The sequence below is a fragment of the Aulonocara stuartgranti genome (assembly GCF_965226115.1).
Source record: "Aulonocara stuartgranti genome assembly, chromosome: 3".
Taxonomy (NCBI): Eukaryota; Metazoa; Chordata; class Actinopteri; order Cichliformes; family Cichlidae; genus Aulonocara; species Aulonocara stuartgranti.
Genome location: NC_138941.1, coordinates 26387181 through 26404812, shown reverse-complemented (window position 1 = coordinate 26404812; position 17632 = coordinate 26387181). Strand labels below are relative to the sequence as shown.

Sequence of the window (17632 nt, the reverse complement as noted above, 5' to 3'; positions counted from 1 at the left end):
AGGATCCCTCTCAGCATGCCTTGCCATCTCTTTTCCCACATCGAGCCAAATTTGTCTGATGTGGTCTCAAAGCAACCTAATGTTAAAGAACATACCTTTAACATATGTTTCTTCCTATTTGAAATAGGGCATTGAAAGAAATCAAAGCAGGACTGTAGAGGTGTTCTTCGCCCCTTAGCTCTTACTATCTCCATCTTTCTCTCATAGAATAGATATCCATGATTAATTATTAAAACACTTTAAATCAGCCACAGTTTAATATTACTTTAGCTGCTCTAAGATACTGCATTATACATCTGACTACTGGGAAGAATATTGTTCACGTTCAATCAGAACCATTTTCCAACATCTTTCAGCAGATGTTTTTACAAATTGCCCTAGTTTGTTTCTGAGTACTCCAGAGCCATGCCTGCACTTTTCAGAGATATAAAGTAATAATCATACTGTGAAACTTTATCTTAGCCCAGGTCTAGTAAAAGCCATTGATTTGTGGACGTGTCAAATGTTTTGGATAGTGTGCACTTTTATATCGTGTGCCAAGGGTGCACTAAGCAATAAGATGCATATAAAATAATTTATTGTTTTCATTTTATATTTCAATACGTTTATACACTTTGGCTGTTTGGTTTTCGGTAATGCTTACTGAAGTCACTAATGTTATCACAGGCAGTGTCCTTGAAAATATAAAGAATACTTAACTGCTGTTTACTACTACCTTGGGATCAGCAGGTAAAGAAAAGGGGTTGTGTCAGTACGGCGTGTGCTTCCAGGAAGCACATAAACTGTGGTGGCCGTACGTGAGTGACAGTCCTCAGTGGAGGATGCTGTTTAGCATGCAATTCAAACACCACAGAGGTGGCTGGAAAGTGAACACTTCTATCTAATGAGAGTATGGATCTCCATCTAATGAACAAGGAATGGCGTGAGGGAAGGAAATTGGTAGAAAAAAACAATGAGGATGACACAAATTTTTCTATCTACCCTCCAAATGTGGCTAATGTGTTAATGCTGGTGCCCTGAGATGATTGATGACTGATGACGGTTCGAATGTTTTCAGTTGCTCAAGAAAGGTCTGGACTGCAGGCAGGCTATGAAGTCATGTTGTTTTAATAGCTGCAGTGTGTGAATTTAGAATTGTCTTGCTGAAATATGCGTGTCCTTTCCCGGTGCTCCACTGCACTGCTGCTTTGCACATGTGCAAGCTGCCAATTCCATAGGCACTGATGCACCGCCATACCATCAGGATTCAGAACTGAGTGCTGATAACAAGCTGGGTGACCTCTCTCTTCCTGAGCATCCATATTTTCCAAAACGAATTTCAAATTTAATCCTTTTTAGATAACTGAACAGTTTTCCACCTTGCCTCAGTCCATTTTAAATTACCTTTGGCCCAAAGACAATACTACCATTTCTTCATTATTTTCATATATTTCCTCTTTTTCATATTTTTACATTCAGGAAAATTATTCTGAAATCGTCAAGATTTTGTAGATGCTGTTTTTTAATCTCTTTTTAAACTTAGTCATGTTACTGTCTAGTTGCTAGTTCACCTTAATAGTGGCACAATGTTCTCCAGCTTACTTTTCCAGCAACTTTTTGCCCAGTCCAAACTTTTTTGAGACATGTTGCTGCTGTCAAATTCAAAATCACCTAATATATTGCCTGAAACTGTGAACTCTCTCAATTTAAACACTTGATATTTTTTCACATTTTTTTGTTATGACTAAACCACAAGTTTGTGAGATTTGGAAAACATTGCTTTCTGTTTTTATTGTTTACATTACCGAGTGTCACACAGCTGATTAGGAGATTACATTCTGTTTACATTTTATTTGGGGTTATTTGTTCACATGGTTCAATTGCATTAAAGTTCCATTAAAGTCTTTATTTGTTTTTAACATGATCTTTGTCCAAATTGTGTGGTGTAGTGTATTGTAGTATAGAGTAGTGTAGTGTTGGTCAGACTCTGCATCATCCAGTCACCTTCAACTGCTGCAGCTTATTTTCTGGCCTTCACTCTCCCACAGTGCCAGATCTTACACTCTGCAACTACTGTCAGTTAGTCTTGTTGCAGCCCTTAGCAGCCCTGAGATTCTGCTAACCCTGTATAACCCTGCTTTTCCTCCTTCCAGTTCCACCTCCAGCCACATCCTTGCCCCTCTGCCACTGGCTAGCATAGCTCTTTTAGCCTACCTTCCGCCATAACCAATAAATTGTCTTGCTGCAGCAAATCAGTCTTGGTCTCTGTTCTACATTTGGGCTGTTTTAGTTTGGTCCTGATAAGAGCAAAAAAATCACGAGGTAGAAGAGAGCAGGAGGTGATAGCAGCTGGCTCATGCAGGGCTCCGCATGGAGAAGGGGAATGAGAAGAGGTCAAAAAAACAACAAACGGGAACAAGAGCATTTGGGATAAGATGCAAACGTGACTCCTTCTAATGACAGAATTATTACCCTGCTCCATCTGCCATTCAATCAAAACCACCCAATCTCAGCCATTCTCCAAACTGCGCCCGTTCCGTTAGGCACTCCCATCTGTACTCACCAAAACTAAGGATGTAATCAAATGCTCAAGGATAAAAACTCGTAGTTTGGACTGAGATGTTGTCACGTTCATAGTGTGTGTGGAGCAATGCTGCTTTTGGCTGTGGTAAATTTGTTTTGTGCTTCAATATTAATGTGAGATGGAGCGTTTTTCTTGTGTCTGTTGTTTCTGGTTATCTTAAAGTGATCAGTAATTTATTTTTTCTGCCATGCTGCTGCCTCTCTTTCAACAACTTGCTAGTGAAAGTCATTAAAACCCCAGTCGGGATCTGGCATGTTGGGAGTCTGACATTGAAGACTTGTGCTGATTTAACATGATGTGTGTATGTGGCTTTTGTGTCCTTCAATTTGGAAGAAATCTTTTACGTTTTTCTGTTTTACTTTTTAATACAATACTTTGGAATCACTGTGTCCTTTTGATTATCTTTTGGCTACATTTTGTTATCTGCACACCTGTCTCTTAATCTTTCATTCGCACAGGCTGTGAGGATGCCAATGACACCTTGTTTTCATTTTTTTTTGTCTTTTTCTGTCTGTTTGCCTCTTTGCCTTCTTTTGTGTTCCTTTTCCATAAAATTGTACCACTGCTTTTTGCTCGGCTAAGCTGGATGAGGTCGGGGTGGGAGGTGGGGGGATGTATTTGAATGATTTGGTATGCAGCGACAGCACCATTCTGTTTCATTGCAGGAGCCTTCGCCTTATCTCCTTAATGGATTATGAGCAAGGGAACAAAAACAGAAGGAGGCAGAGTGAGAATGATTGAACTCCCTGCAAAAGGCCGGCAGGAAACGGACTGAAGCCAGATAAATAAAACACTCTGCCTGTATATTTCTTCTTCCCCTGAATCACAGATGTTATTAAGAAAGAGGACAATAGAAACAGCTTGTAGTGAAGAGTCATTTGAGCTTCTGTAGGCTTTGCCTTCTGATTTGTCTGCCTGCTGGTTGGTAGTGTAGATGTGTTTGTGCATAGACTAACAGCTTGCCACTTTTGACTATAAACACTTTTATTTTTGTCCAGTTTGTCTTCAAGAAAAAGCAGAAACCAAACGTTTAGAAAACTTTAGCTGTCAAACACTTCAATTAGTCACTCTTTGTGCTTAAAATTGTTACACAGACAACATTTGCTGTACGTGCAAGCTGTCTCGGCTGAGATTAGTTCTGCTTTAAAGGTTGTTGCTCTTATTTGGTACGGCTAGAGTTCTAAATCTGTGTTTTAGCACATTATTTATTTGGGAGGTTAGGTGAAAAATTGTACTGAGACTGAATGATTTCTATTTAAATGTATTCTGAATATGATCTGCAATAAGAGACACTTTTAGGAAATCATTCAAGAGAATGTGCAGAATACCAGCATGTCATAGAATCCATAGATTAGATCACTGCGGCTAACTGGGACTTGAACTTTTGTTTGTTTGCCAGATGCTTATATTAAACACAGAAGTAATGTTTAACAGTTAAAGGCTGTTGCTCTGTGTTCCCTCGATCATCAATGGTTATTTATATTAATCTGTTTGCTGATAACACCAAAAGTCTTGTGCTTGAAGTGGTATTGATCAAGAAAAGACAGGTTGAGATGAAATGACTCGACCTTCTGGGTCTTCTAGTTCAACAGACATAGTGCTGTTTGTATTCCGTGCAGCCTGGGGTTAAATCCAATTTGCTGTAGCTGTTTAGTGTATGTGGGAATAAACTCTGCTTGAGGCCATAGCGCTTCAGTCTTTTCAGTTTTATTTATCTGACTGACATGGTTTACTTCCAAGAATTCTATTGAAAAACCTGCTGCTCTATGTGTGCAGCTGATGACCACTGTCAGCTGACAGGAAGCTTACAACAGCTCTTTTCCTGTTTTTCCTTTTTTGTCACGCTTTTTCCCTTATAACCACCAGTACGATAGCTTTCCCCAAACAGGAACAATATAGTAGCTAAAAAGAGTGGGGATGTTAAAATGTTTCAGTTGGTCACCATCTGCCCACCACTGTACAATTACTAATAATATAATGCATATACGTTATACTGTGTCCATATACATTTATATTTCTCCTCTATAGTCTTTATATCGCCTGCGAGGTTCGAGTCAATAACTACAAAATGCAAGCAACTGCTTCCTGAATGACACTCTTGTGCTGTTCATAAACACCAACTCCATCCACAGAGTTTTTGACTCTAGCTGGCAGCGATATTTCTTGGTCTTCTATGCAGCCTCGGTAAGGTTAGTGTACACATGAACTGCCTGCTGGAGGTTCTGGTTAGAGAAGTAGAAGAAGAACTACTGACATTAGCTGTAGTCCAAGATTATGGAGTTGGAGTACATCCTGCTGTGGAAGTAGAGTCTACGTATGGAAAAGTTTGAAGTTCACTAAATATGTTCATCCAGTTGTGAAAACCATGAATTGTAAAACTGCTTTTCCGTGTTTGTAACTTCATTTAGTTTAGGCAACAACCTTTGACAGGTGGACACTGTTCAGGTTGTTGCTTATTTTAAAGACAGCTGGAAGCACGTTGTTGTCTTTATGTGGGGGAGTACTCTTTCTGGGATTGCATTCTCAACAGTTTTCTGTGTGTGTGTTCATGGCGTTGAATAATAATAGAGTATCTTGAACTGATCTCTGTGACTATGGCTTTTTGAAAGTTGCATAATGTAAGATTTATATTAGCTACTAGCACCAACAGGAGCTCATTGTCTCTGTTGAATCTATTGAAATGGGTGTTTGGCTAGACGTTTGCTTGGTAGCCTACAGCCAGCTTAATAACTGCTTGGAATGGTGTTCTGATAATATCTACCCACATTAGGGTGCAGAGAACGTTTGATCCTGTAGCATGTTTCCAGATTTATCTTTGACCTCCTCTGTGTGAACCTTGCAAAGCTCTTTGTGTGTGTGTGTGAGTGTGTGTCTGGTTTGAGTACAGTTGGATATGAGATACCAGGTTCAAGCCTTTTCTGCCAAACAGTTCTCTGTGTGTTCCATAAGTACTCCAAAGGAAAAAAAAGCATTTGTGAGAGCAATAGCCTTCGGGAGTTGCGCCAAATAAAAATGCTTTTTTTTCTAACCCCCCCACCCCCCCACACACCTCACTCAAGAAGTGTTTGCTCGTTTTCCGTTACTATTCGCTCTTTCTCTCTATCTTTCTCTCTCTTTCTCGTTTTTTACCTTTGATTTGAACTCTGACATCCAAGTCTGCCCCAGGATGTCTGTCACAAACTGCAGTCCAACGTTGTGACAATGCTTTTTTTCTTCCCGTGCCTTTTATGACCTTCTTTTCTTCCTCTTTCTGTTCTTTTTTTCTGTTTTTTCCCTTTCAAGGTCTGGCGCACCTGACGTTAAACGACCAAGGTATGGGTTCATTCCTTTTTTATTTTGGTTCTGTTTTTAGAGGAACTGACTCAGCCCTCTTTGCCCCAAAACTACTGCTTTCTCTCACAGTTTCCTCCTCTGCTTTTTACCTTCCCTCTGTGCCATATCCCACCATTTCCCCCCAAATCCTCCTCTTTGGCTTTTAATCTTTTGCATCATTCTCCCCTGTTGCTGCCCCTTCTTTGTCACATTTTACTTTTTCTTTTTTGACTTTTGGTTATGCCTCCTGCTTCTCCTTCCTCTCCCTGCTGCCATATCTTTGTGCTTTTTTGTGACCGCCACCAATACGTGTCCCACCCTTTGTCCTGTCCTATGGCTCACGTCCTGGACCTTCACCTCTGACCACCTTTGACCCCGACGACCTGACCCCGGGGCTGAAGGTAACACTTTTCTGCTATCCCTTTTCTTTGGGTTTAAACAAGAATAATTTAACAAAACAAAAGGAAGAAAAAAAATCCTGCTGATTCTATTGGAAATGTGTTTGTTGGTCAAAATTACAACAGCAAAATGTGTCCACACTCTCATTCACTAACACTTCAAGGTGAAAGTGTTGTCGAATGTGCAGAGTTTCTCTTCACCACTCTGCTGACATTCCCATTGTTTGGCACTCAGATGTTTTAAAGGGCAAACAGTTCAAGTCCTGATGATTCTTGAATTGTCATTGTTATTCTGTTTTGAGACAATGTGTTTTGACACTGCTATGAACACTGGATGTTATTGATGTTATTGACTGCAATGTATACACTGAGCTGCATATGTCACACACCAGCTGTTTAACCTCTGCACACCACACTTTTCTCCCTCAGTGTCTGCAAATTTTCCAGAAAGGTGTTTAATTCATGATCAAAGGTTAAATCTGAATATTTGATTGCAATTTGTGCAGCCAACATCCCTTTTAAACGACACTTAGCGGATGTTCATTAGTTCCTCAATTGTATTCATCTGACCTCCAATCTTCATAAAAAAAGTGTTAAGCAAAGCCATTAAAGCAAAAAATGAACAAGTGCAATGCATGTTCTGACCGTTTCTGGGGGTGGAGACGTTGCTTTCTTCTATCGTTTAAGTCCATGTTTCAAGCAGGCTTGAACTCCTTCCCTTTCTTTTTACTGTTTAATCTTACTGTCCTGTATTGATATAGAACAAATGAGAGACATGATCAAGGTTATTAAAAATGTCAAATAGGCTTTAGATTTCATCTTACCTAATATAACGTTGTTTGATGATTTGAACCAAAGTCATAGCATTCATCATTTCTGGATTTTTGCTTCACAAAGCTGAGATTAGGCCTTATATAATAATGATGAGAAATATTGCATAACTGTACCAGCTGTATTAAAGATTGATGCTGAAAATCAAAACACACTTTAAACAGACATTTAGTTTGCATTAGATGTGCGCAGATTGATTCACTATGGAGGGCAAAAGACATGCTTTTTTTGATCACTGCTCATCATCAATCAGAAGAAGTGAATCTGCTTGTTATTCAGCCCATGTGTTTCCTTTTTCATGTGCCGATTCTGACAAAACGTAAAAAAACAAAACAAAGAACTTCATTCCGTTGCTCTGCCATCTCTACATGCTGCTTCTATTTCTGCAGACCTTGCATCTCCAAAGTGTCAACAAATGTTTTGAATGGAATTATTCCTCATCTTAACTTAACTGCATAGTAAATATGTGGTGGTGTTTCACATTACAATGTTAAATGAACCGTGTTAACCCCACAAGACCACCCAGTAATACATTGTGCCTTATTTAGTAACAGGGACATACTTTTGAAGAGATATACTGGGTCAAAGTTTATGGATCGGGAACTACAGAGCAATGGAGATGCAAGGATATTGTTGGTGACAACATGCATACTTTGTGCTGACATGGCCCTGTTTGTTAACTAAAAGGGATGCACCAATGAACCAGTGTTCTGATTAGATGCACATACCTTTTCTTAAGGTATCTTCCAGTACTCAGAGCCAAGTGTGAAGTTTGAGGCAACAGTGCTAACCAGTGCACCATTGTTCCATAGAATTTGAAGGATTATAATGATTACTCAGACACATGTGGTAGATCCTATAACAAACAAACATCAGGGCTAAAAAATGCACAAAAACCCATTTCTACTTAATTCTGTGTTAATAACTATAACTGATTATTAATCAAATTGATTGTAATATTATCTACAATTGATAATGAAGAACCATAAAAAGTGTAGTATGTGTAGTATCTCATGTTATGTTACTGTTATTTCACCCTTAAAATACATGAATGATGGTCTAACTCACACAAGATTTATTGATAACCAAATACTCCACTGTGTCTCCTTAAATAGATTAAGATCATCCTGTGAAAGACAACAAGACCTGTGGAAAACAATCAAACAAAAAAAATCATACTTTAGGATCTTACTTTGTGGAAGTCGAGTCTTAGTTATGTCAAGAAACAACTGCTCTGAAAATAAATTGATGTTTACATTAATATTTGTATTCTACTTTCAGTAATTCTTTAATTAACAAATTAATAACAACAACAAACTTTGGTTGAGTGCTATCAGTAAATGCATTCAACATAACAGGCAATAATAAAACAATCTGAGTAATGTAGAAATCCCCTTAATCACACGTGAAATGCAGATTTAGCCCAGCAAATTTAGACTTAAATGTAATTCCTACAGAATAAACTTAAAAAGACTGACTTGCTTCTAGTTTACAAGAATAATGCAACCACAGAATGCTAAACACATCTTAAGCTAGAAAGACCTGCTGTGTATTTGGTCTGAAACAGCAAATCTACTCCTTTATGCATGCTCACTTAAATGACAGAAAGTCCACAAGTGTTCACAATGAAGTGAAATAATAACCGACCTTGCTCTCCCGTGTGCCACGTGCTAATGAGATCCAAAAAATAAATGTTCACTCTTTTGGAAGAAGCTTTTTCATGTATCATTCTTCCTTCAGACAAACTCTCTTCCTGCTACTGTTTGTGCTCTATTTGAATTAAAAGCATCAGACGTAATGAAGGGTAAGCAATAAACCATGCTAAAACATACAACATAATTTGTTGTTGTTGTTTTTAGGGGAAATGTATATGTTAATTTGTTTTTTTATGTTTCTTCAATTGAATTATAAGCGAATACTACAGTGATAGTACGTAAATGATCTTTACCATGTTTTTTGTTTTTCTTCATTTATTTAAGATAAGCAGAGGTTTCCATCCATAAAATCATCATACTTTTTGTGAAGTCTGATGCTTTTATTTTCAAAGGTAGATGGTAGTAGGAAAAAAAGGTTTGTTATCACAAGCAATAGCAAGTAACATTGTTAGGCTTTCTCACAGGTCTTCTGTGTTTTTAAGTGAGTGTTTGAAAGTCTGTGCTTCCTATCATGCAAATGAAAGCTGCTGCAGCTAGAATGAAATTCTTCCAAACTGCTACTCAGTCCTGCCAATATCTAATGTAGTAAGTCCATTCAACTGAACTAAATGGACTGCCTTAGATCAGCCTGATCCAGCTTTTAGAGTCTGGGCCTCAAATGCAACACTGAACATTCAATCTCCAGTCAACCACTTCAAAGGAAAACTGGGCACACCCAAAGGCGCTGGATCTTATTCATTGTTTTAGAAAAGCAGGGGTTTGGAAATGTTGAATTTCAACATTGAAAAAAAAAAAGATCTACATAAATAATCTGGGAAACAAATACCATTGACTGATACAGAGATCCTAATGCACACACTAAAAACATCTTTAAAATAAAAACAAATATGCCCGTAAACACATTTTGTATAAGTGTGTTTGTGTGTACATGCACATGTACCCTAACCATGCAGATCTGGATTTTTTAAATTTTATTTCTTTTAAGAAAAATTTTGGTCAGTTCTTAAGATCAGAGGCAAGCGGCACAGTGGTCATATAACCAGGCCAAGAAAATCAATGTCCATCTTCTCTCAAACCCAAGGCTGTCCTTCACAGCTGCTGGAAGGACAAACCCCAGCTTTTAGTCAGTGCCGATCTTTATCTGCCTGCCTGTAAGGCTGCTGTCAGTTCCACACATTGGGCTGCATATTTGTAAACCAAAACATAACATTTCATTTTGATTTAATTATTTAAATAAGAACAGAAGAACAGAAGTCAAATTTATGGAGTATACAATTATTAAACATTACAAAAAATACAATAATACAAATTGTTTTGTCATCCTGAAGACACAACTGATTGACTGATTAAACGTCAGAGCAGGTACAGTAGATGCGCATGTACATATCTCTGTATGTGTAAGTGTATATGTACCATGAAAGGACACGCACTTACTTTCCTGAACGAATTATCTAAAGCATTTAGTTTTTCCGCTGGAAACTTTATTTGCTTTGTGACACTTCACTCAGTAGCAAATCCTCTGCTGTCCAATTAATGAACTATCACATTACTGCCACATGAAACAGCTGATGCTGTGCCCCCTGCGACCCTAAGGCTTACAGCAGATCTCTAAAGCAATACAAAGACTACTAACAACAGCTACAGTCCAAGATAGTGGTGATAAGCAACAAACTGAAATCAAAATTGATACAACAGAAACTTGACCGGTTAAACACAAGATTGGAAGCTCCTGGAAAACCGATTAACAGCAACTAAACTCAAGGGAACAATGTCCACTAGCAAATTTATCATAAATGGCTTCTCTCAAAACAAACAAAACAATTGCTGAAATGAGTTACTCCACATGCCTGGGTGGCTGTTAGTCTCCTCATGAAGGGAAGACGTTTGTAATCGCTCTGTCTGTCTTTTTGACAGCAGTCTAGCATCAATAGTTTTCAAGATCTCATCTGTCTGTTGGTAGATACCAATAACAGCTCAAGCTGATTTAATTTGAGGGAAAATCAGGTCAAGGTTACACTAAATGTCAACATCAGTAAAAACCTTATATTAAACCTTATATATTTGCATATAAAACAAAAAAGTTAAATAAAATAAAATAAAGCATAAAGTTTTAGTGTTGCGCTTTGGGGGTGTCAACCTCTCTGAGTGCCAAAAAAGCATCTCTTCCATTATTACAAGACCTCCTCAAGGTAAAAGATTGTTTCTTATGAACTCTTTTAATTGCCACTGTTGTTTTATTGTGTCATTGGGCTCCCCAAACGTCATTAACAAGTTTCACAAGTACATGTATTGCCTAAATCTAACTAAATTTGGGTCAATTTTTTTATCTTTCAATTTTGTGGTCCAGGCGATGTAATTCATCTCCACATTTGAATGGAATCTGTCTCCTGTGCTTCTACCTTAAATGAAGCAGCTAATTGTTCTCTAAAGCTGGTGGGAGCAGGCACGCTCTGTTTTGCGTAACTATTTTTAAATCCCGGTAGCACTGCAACCACGTAAGCTAGCGCAATAATATTTTTTGCATATGAAACCAGAGGAGTTGTACTTGCATGTTATGCCATCAGCTTGTCCTAAGTCACAGTTTCCTTCCACATATAGCTTTGCAAAAACTGCATAAAAAGCACTTGCAGCAGCAAAAACATAATATTCCAGAAACACGCTTTGCCAATCCGATCAGCTGTTCATAACACTTCCGTGAACTAGATTAGATAGAACTTATTAATCCCTCGGGTGGGTTCCTCTGGGAAATTCGATTTCCAAAAAAGCACAGCACCGACAGAAGTTACAGAGTTAGAATATTATATATATATATATATATATATATATATATATATATATATATATATACACACACATATATATAAATACAGAGACAATATAAATAAAATATACGAAGGGGATAAATAGAATAAATAGGAATAAAAATAAAAATACAAGTGAATTGCACATTTCAAGTATTGAGTCTATTGCACCGTTGACTATTTACAAAAGTATTGCACAAAAGGTATTGCACAGTGAGGTGAAGAGGCACTACAGCTTAGTTGTTCCCCCCTCCTTTGTCCTCCTGTTTCCCCTCCCTCTCCCCTCCAGAGAGGAGTTAAACAGTCTGATGGCGTGTGGGACAAAGGAGTTTTTAAGTTTGTTAGTTCTTGTCTTTGGGAGAAGCAACCTGTCACTGAACAGACTCTTCTGGTTGTTTATGGCCGTGTGCAGAGGATGCCTGGCATTGTCCATAATGTCCATCAGTTTCTTTAATGTCCTTTTCTCTGCCACTGTCACCAGAGTGTCCAGCTTCATGCCGACCACAGAGCCAGCCTTCCTGATCAGTTTCTCCAGCCTGGATGAGTCCTTCTTTGCTGTGCTGCTCCCCCAGCACACCACAGCATAGAAAAGTACTCCAGCAACCACCGACTGGTAAAACATCCTCAGGAGCTTCCTGCAGATGTTAAAAGACCTCAGCCTCCTGAGGAAGTACAGTCGGCTTTGGGCTTTTTTATACAGGTGCTCTGTGTTGCATGACCAGTCCAGTTTATTGTCCACCCACAGCCCGAGGTACTTGTACTTGTTGACCACCTCCACCTCCTCCCCCTCTATCTGAACCGGCAGTGGACCTGCTCTAGACCTCCCGAAGTCCACAACCAGTTCCTTAGTCTTTGAGGTGTTGAGTTGCAGGTGGTTTGTGTGACTCCATGCGACAAAGTTCCTCACCAGACTTCTGTACTCCTCTTCCTGATCATCCCAGATACACCCCATGATGGCTGTGTCGTCTGCAAACTTCTGAATGTGGCATAATTCAGAGTTGTAGCAGAAGTCAGAGGTGTACAGGGTGAAGAGAAGAGGGGACAGCACAGTTCCCTGTGGTGCTCCTGTGCTGCTGACCACTGTGTCAGACGTGATGTCCTTCAGCCTGACGTACTGTGGTCTGTCGGTGAGGTAGTCGGAGATCCAAGCCACCAGGCAGGGGTCCACCTCCATCCTGTTCAGTTTTTCTTGAAGCATACAGGGCCGGATGGTATTAAAGGCACTATCGCATGTCCTCCATGTCCTGCCCGAAACCGGAAGTGACGTCATTTTGCGGAAATGTAGTTTTTTACCATCAGGGCCTATATGAGTTTATACTGGTGTTTTTAAAAGTTATGTTTGACTTTATGACTTTCTCTAAGCCTCTTAAATTTCTCTAACTAGAAATATATGTTAAAAAACAAAATCAAAAATTTTCTGTAGTTTATTGCACTTTTTTGCAATGTATGTAATTACTATGCACTTAATGCAGACATATTATTAAAATTTGGGCTATAATGGTTGTATTGATGTATAGCAACTTGAAATGCTCCCAAAAATGGCACTACAACATGTAAAAATATAATATAATCTCTGGCGGACTTGGTTCTATGGTAGGTCTTCAATTCAATTCAATTCAATTTTATTTATATAGCGCCAAATCACAACATAAGTCGCTTCAAGGCGCTTCATAGATACAGAGAAAAATAATCATGAAAACTTTTAAAAACTAGTTTATTTCAAGCACACTGTGGTCTGACTTGATCCAGATATTTATATTACATTACCTTGAAATAATTTCTTCACAAATGCAGAAATTTAACCGTATTTGGGACCACAACATTCACAGTTGATCCTTTGGGTTCTGCAGATAGCAGAGTGGGGTTCCCGTGGATCAGCCTTGTTCCAGGGCATCCCATCAATACATGACTGGATTGAGATCTGGGGAATTTAAAAGGGCCCAGTCAGTCCCATAAGCTGCATAAATGTTAGAAATTTCCTTTTATTTTATTTGAAATAATACATTCCACTCTAGCAACAACATTAACTTATTCTATGAGTATAATCCCACTTTTGATATCCACAAATTAATGATTTAACGTGAAAATAAACAACAATGATTCGTTATATGCATGGTTAGCTTTGTCTCATGAAAGTTCATTTATAACAATATAAACAGTCCAATTCAGTGAGCAGTTTATCCTAACTAGCATTTAAATATAGATGTACCCAATTTTCTTGGTCCAGAAGTCTCCAAGGTGTTCACGTTTCACTCTAAACAACAACCCTGAAGCTATTTAAGCTTTAGCAAACTAATTAAAAGGCCCTAAATAAACTGCTGCTTTCAATAATAGAAATTTATGTGCAAGTTAATGGCTCTAAATTGTCAACATTTCCAGGCCTTTGGCTTGGGAATTGCAGATGCTTTTACCCACGGACCATTTGATTTCTGTGTGAATGAAGTCCCCTGCTGCCACCACCATCTTGCCTTTTGGAGAGGCCAGCATGATGCATACTGGGAATCAAATTAACCAGGTCTCTTGGCAGGTTTAATGTAGCTCTCTGTGGGGATATTGAACAAAAAAATGAAGGGAATATACAGCATGATCTGTATCTAACCTGCAATGTAATTGACTAAGTCCCAGCCAAGATAGCCATCTCTGAGCTTGCAGGGCAATTTATAGTCTGCACCATTTAAGCTATGTAGAACTATTGAATAGTGCAATGAAGCTCATAACAATTGTGAAATCTGCAGGAGATCATTTTTATACAGTATGCTTTTTAGAAACAGATTCTATTATTTTATTATGACATCAAATACTGGCTCTTAAGCAGTGGTTCTGAGCACTGTAAAATCTAATTAGTTCCCAGAACTCAAAAAAATTGAGTAAAGCTTAGCTAAAAATGACTAAATTAGGACAACTTATTTATTTTGAGTACTCTGTAAAAGCTCATTTGTTTCCAGAACTCAAAAAAATTGGATCAAGTTTACGTAAGATGACCAAGTTAGGGCAACTTACTCATTTTGAGTACACTGTACAGCCTTGTTAGTTCATTTAGAACATTTTTCAGAAACTGATTTTATCCTTAATGGCTGTGCAATTATTGTAACATAGAGTTTGCTTATGTTGTTAAATAAAGGCTAGATTTGACATTAACAGATGCCACAGATGTTCAAAAGCTGCCACAAAGCATGAAAGAAAATGGACGTCTCCGAAAACATAGGAGCTTTTTTGCAAATATGTGATGTCTTGATAAATCGAGCAGATATTTGAACTCTACACAGCTACATTCTCGCCTGAAAATATCTTAAAATTTTATTTTGTGACCCAGAAAAAGTAATAAGTTTTTTAGCCGCGCTCCTCCGCCATTGCCGTGCTTACAAGTATGCACAGGCTCCGACAACCGGGGACAAATGTGATCCTCCTTTTCCCCAGACTACCCTTTCTGGGTCACAAAATAACCTTTTAAGATATTTTCAGGCGACAATGTAGCTGTGTAATGCTCAAATATCTACTTAATTTATCAAAATATCACATATTTGCAAAAGTGCTTCCATGTTTTCGGAGAGCTCTGTTATCCACCAGCACGATAGCTGACCGGGAGGACAAGGCTTGATAGAGTCCAGGAACACAGCTAACTCCTGGCTTATTGTTTTCAACCCCCCCTGCACTCTTTTGCTACTCAGGTTAAACATGATATATAGTTAGTTAGTTATGGCTATGGATTGAAAATACCCCCCACACCCCACCCTACCCCTAAGGGCGACACCTCCCGAAGAATTTTGTCTGGGCTCTTATCTTCTTATCTCACTTTTTTATTTCAAACAATCAACAGAAAATTTCACAGACATATTTTCTGTAAGGTTTTTAAGGCTGTGGTGTTAATTTTTAAGTAACATGAGCCCAGCGGCAGCAGCAACGCTAGGCTAACACTAACTAGCTAGCAAGATTATAAATCTGGTGCTAAACTAAGAGAAGCCACAAAATCAGTTTGAATAAGAGTAAACATTTACTCACCAAGTCATTGTATCAGGTAAAGATCCACAGCAATGACAATAATCTCTTGAGCTGACGCTTCTCCAAGTTTGCTCAACTTATTCCATAACAAATGCTGGCACCATGAACATGCGGACTGATCCGAGAGGGAGGAGGACGGTAGTCACGTGGCATTTTCAAAACACATCTTTCATCCTTCCGCCCTGAGAAGCGAAACTTCCAGCTTACTTAGTTTTTAAGTTTTTAAGACCACTCAAATAAACTGAGTTTATCAGCATTTTTGCATAAAAAGTACTGGTAACTTATTTAAATCGAGTTCTAATAAGAAATTGTCTGTGAAAGTTCTCAGTCATCCAGGTCATCGTAGTCAAAGGAGCTTGCAAAGAAAAGCGTCTGGACTTCTTTAAGTTACTTGAAGACGTTTCACCTCTCATCCGAGAAGCTTCTTCAGTTCTAAGGTCAAATGGTGGAGAGTCCCAGATATAAACCTAGTGGGAGTTTCCCCTCACAGAGGGACAAAAGGACCCCCTGATGATCCTCTAATCGCCTGTGCCAAGGTGTGAAACTGGGTGTGGGTCCCAATCAGCCAGAGTTTCGGGTGAGTTCATTGTGAAACCTGGCCCCACCTTATCATGCGAATTCCTGAGGTCAGATGGCCCAGGATGTGAGTGGGCGTTAAGGCGTCTGGGAAGGGATCTCAAAACTGGAGGCCGTGGAGACTGTCAGAAAACGACTACAAGAAGACAGCTCCTTGGAGGACAGGACCAAAAACAAAGAGATACCTGTATGAAATATAACAGGATTATAAATGCATGAATGAAGCTGCTTATTCAGATCACTATAAAAACATAAAAATCCTCTTTGAACAGAAAGCACTTTTTAAAATACTCTACTGAGCTGAATGAAGTACGGTATAAAGTACACACACACACACACACACACACACACACACACACACACATATATATATATATATATATATATATATATATATATACACATATATTTAACCCTGGAGAACACATGGGGTCAAATTTGACCCCATGGTTTCCCTAGAAAACCAATGCTACCTGTATGACCCCATGGGTTCTCCAGGTATATATATATGATATGCCCATATGAGGAAACAGGGTCCCAGGAGGCTAAAAGGAAATGGGCTCACTGAATGCTCACTGAATATATATATATATATATATTCCACCTGTAAAAGCACAAGTATTAACACCATATGGTTCCTGTCCCCAGTCTGATTTGTCAAACAAACAAACAAAAAAAAAAAAAACAAAAAAAAAAAAAAACATTGCCCACTGCCCTTTATAATCAAACTAAATTTAAAGTCTCTGTAGTCTCTGTCATTTGAGAAACAGAAATAAGTCCTTAACTCGAAACAGAACAGTAAAAGTGTATGTATGCAAGCAATACATGCCAAATTATGCACAAATGAAAATACACTGTCACAATGTGTGCAGATGCTACTAATGCATTATTAGGAGGCCGTGCATTATTAGTAGCATCTGCAGTGAATTACTTACTAAATTATCAGTAGCTTGACATTCTGCCAGATGTTAAACAAAGATACCTGCAGTTTGCAAAACAACCTGTTAATGTTTTATGTTCATATCGCTTCATGTACCTCTGCAATAGGTTGGCCAGTCTCAACAAAACTTTGCATGAACATCATCACACATACAGTGATTGTTAACCTCTACACCAATCAGGCATAATTTTATGACCCACAATGAAAGAAGATGGTCTGGTCTGATGAATCATGTTTTACATTATGTGGATTGCTGGGACCTGTGCAGTGGTTACCTGGGGACCACCAAGGTCCACAATAGGAAGAACGCTAGCCAGCCAGATGCTTTGGTCTGTGATTTGCTGGAATAACTTGGGCCCTTCTATCCACCTGGATGTTACTTTGACAGCTACCTAAGCATTGTTGCAGACTATGTACATCCTGTCATGGAAACTGTATTTCCTGATGGCACTATAAAAGCCCAGCCACACAATAAAAATGGTTCAGGAGTGGTTTGAGGACAACGACAATGAGTTTGAGTTGAGTTGAATAGGTGTAAACTTCGCCTTCAAATCCAA

The 17632-nt window shown here is 38.7% G+C and overlaps 2 protein-coding genes across 12 annotated transcripts in view; both read left to right on the top strand.

Moving 5' to 3' along the window:
- The window catches only part of nrxn2b (neurexin 2b), a 698285-nt gene that overhangs the window by 182852 nt on the left and 497801 nt on the right, over nt 1–17632 (top strand). For 8 of the 11 annotated variants that reach the window (XM_082527647.1, XM_082527643.1, XM_082527644.1 and 5 more), the window contains one exon: nt 5846–5875. The exons of 2 other annotated variants lie outside the window; for them this stretch is intronic. In XM_082527647.1, coding sequence (XP_082383773.1) covers nt 5846–5875 — 30 coding nt within the window. Of the gene's footprint in view, nt 1–5845; nt 5876–6200; nt 6277–17632 lie in introns of those variants that run through there. One more of the 11 variants, XM_082527639.1, reaches the window with a different exon arrangement.
- The window catches only part of LOC309698133 (uncharacterized protein), a gene marked incomplete at its 3' end in the record, with an annotated part of 399753 nt that overhangs the window by 364439 nt on the left and 17682 nt on the right, over nt 1–17632 (top strand). The gene's annotated exons all lie outside the window — the stretch shown is intronic.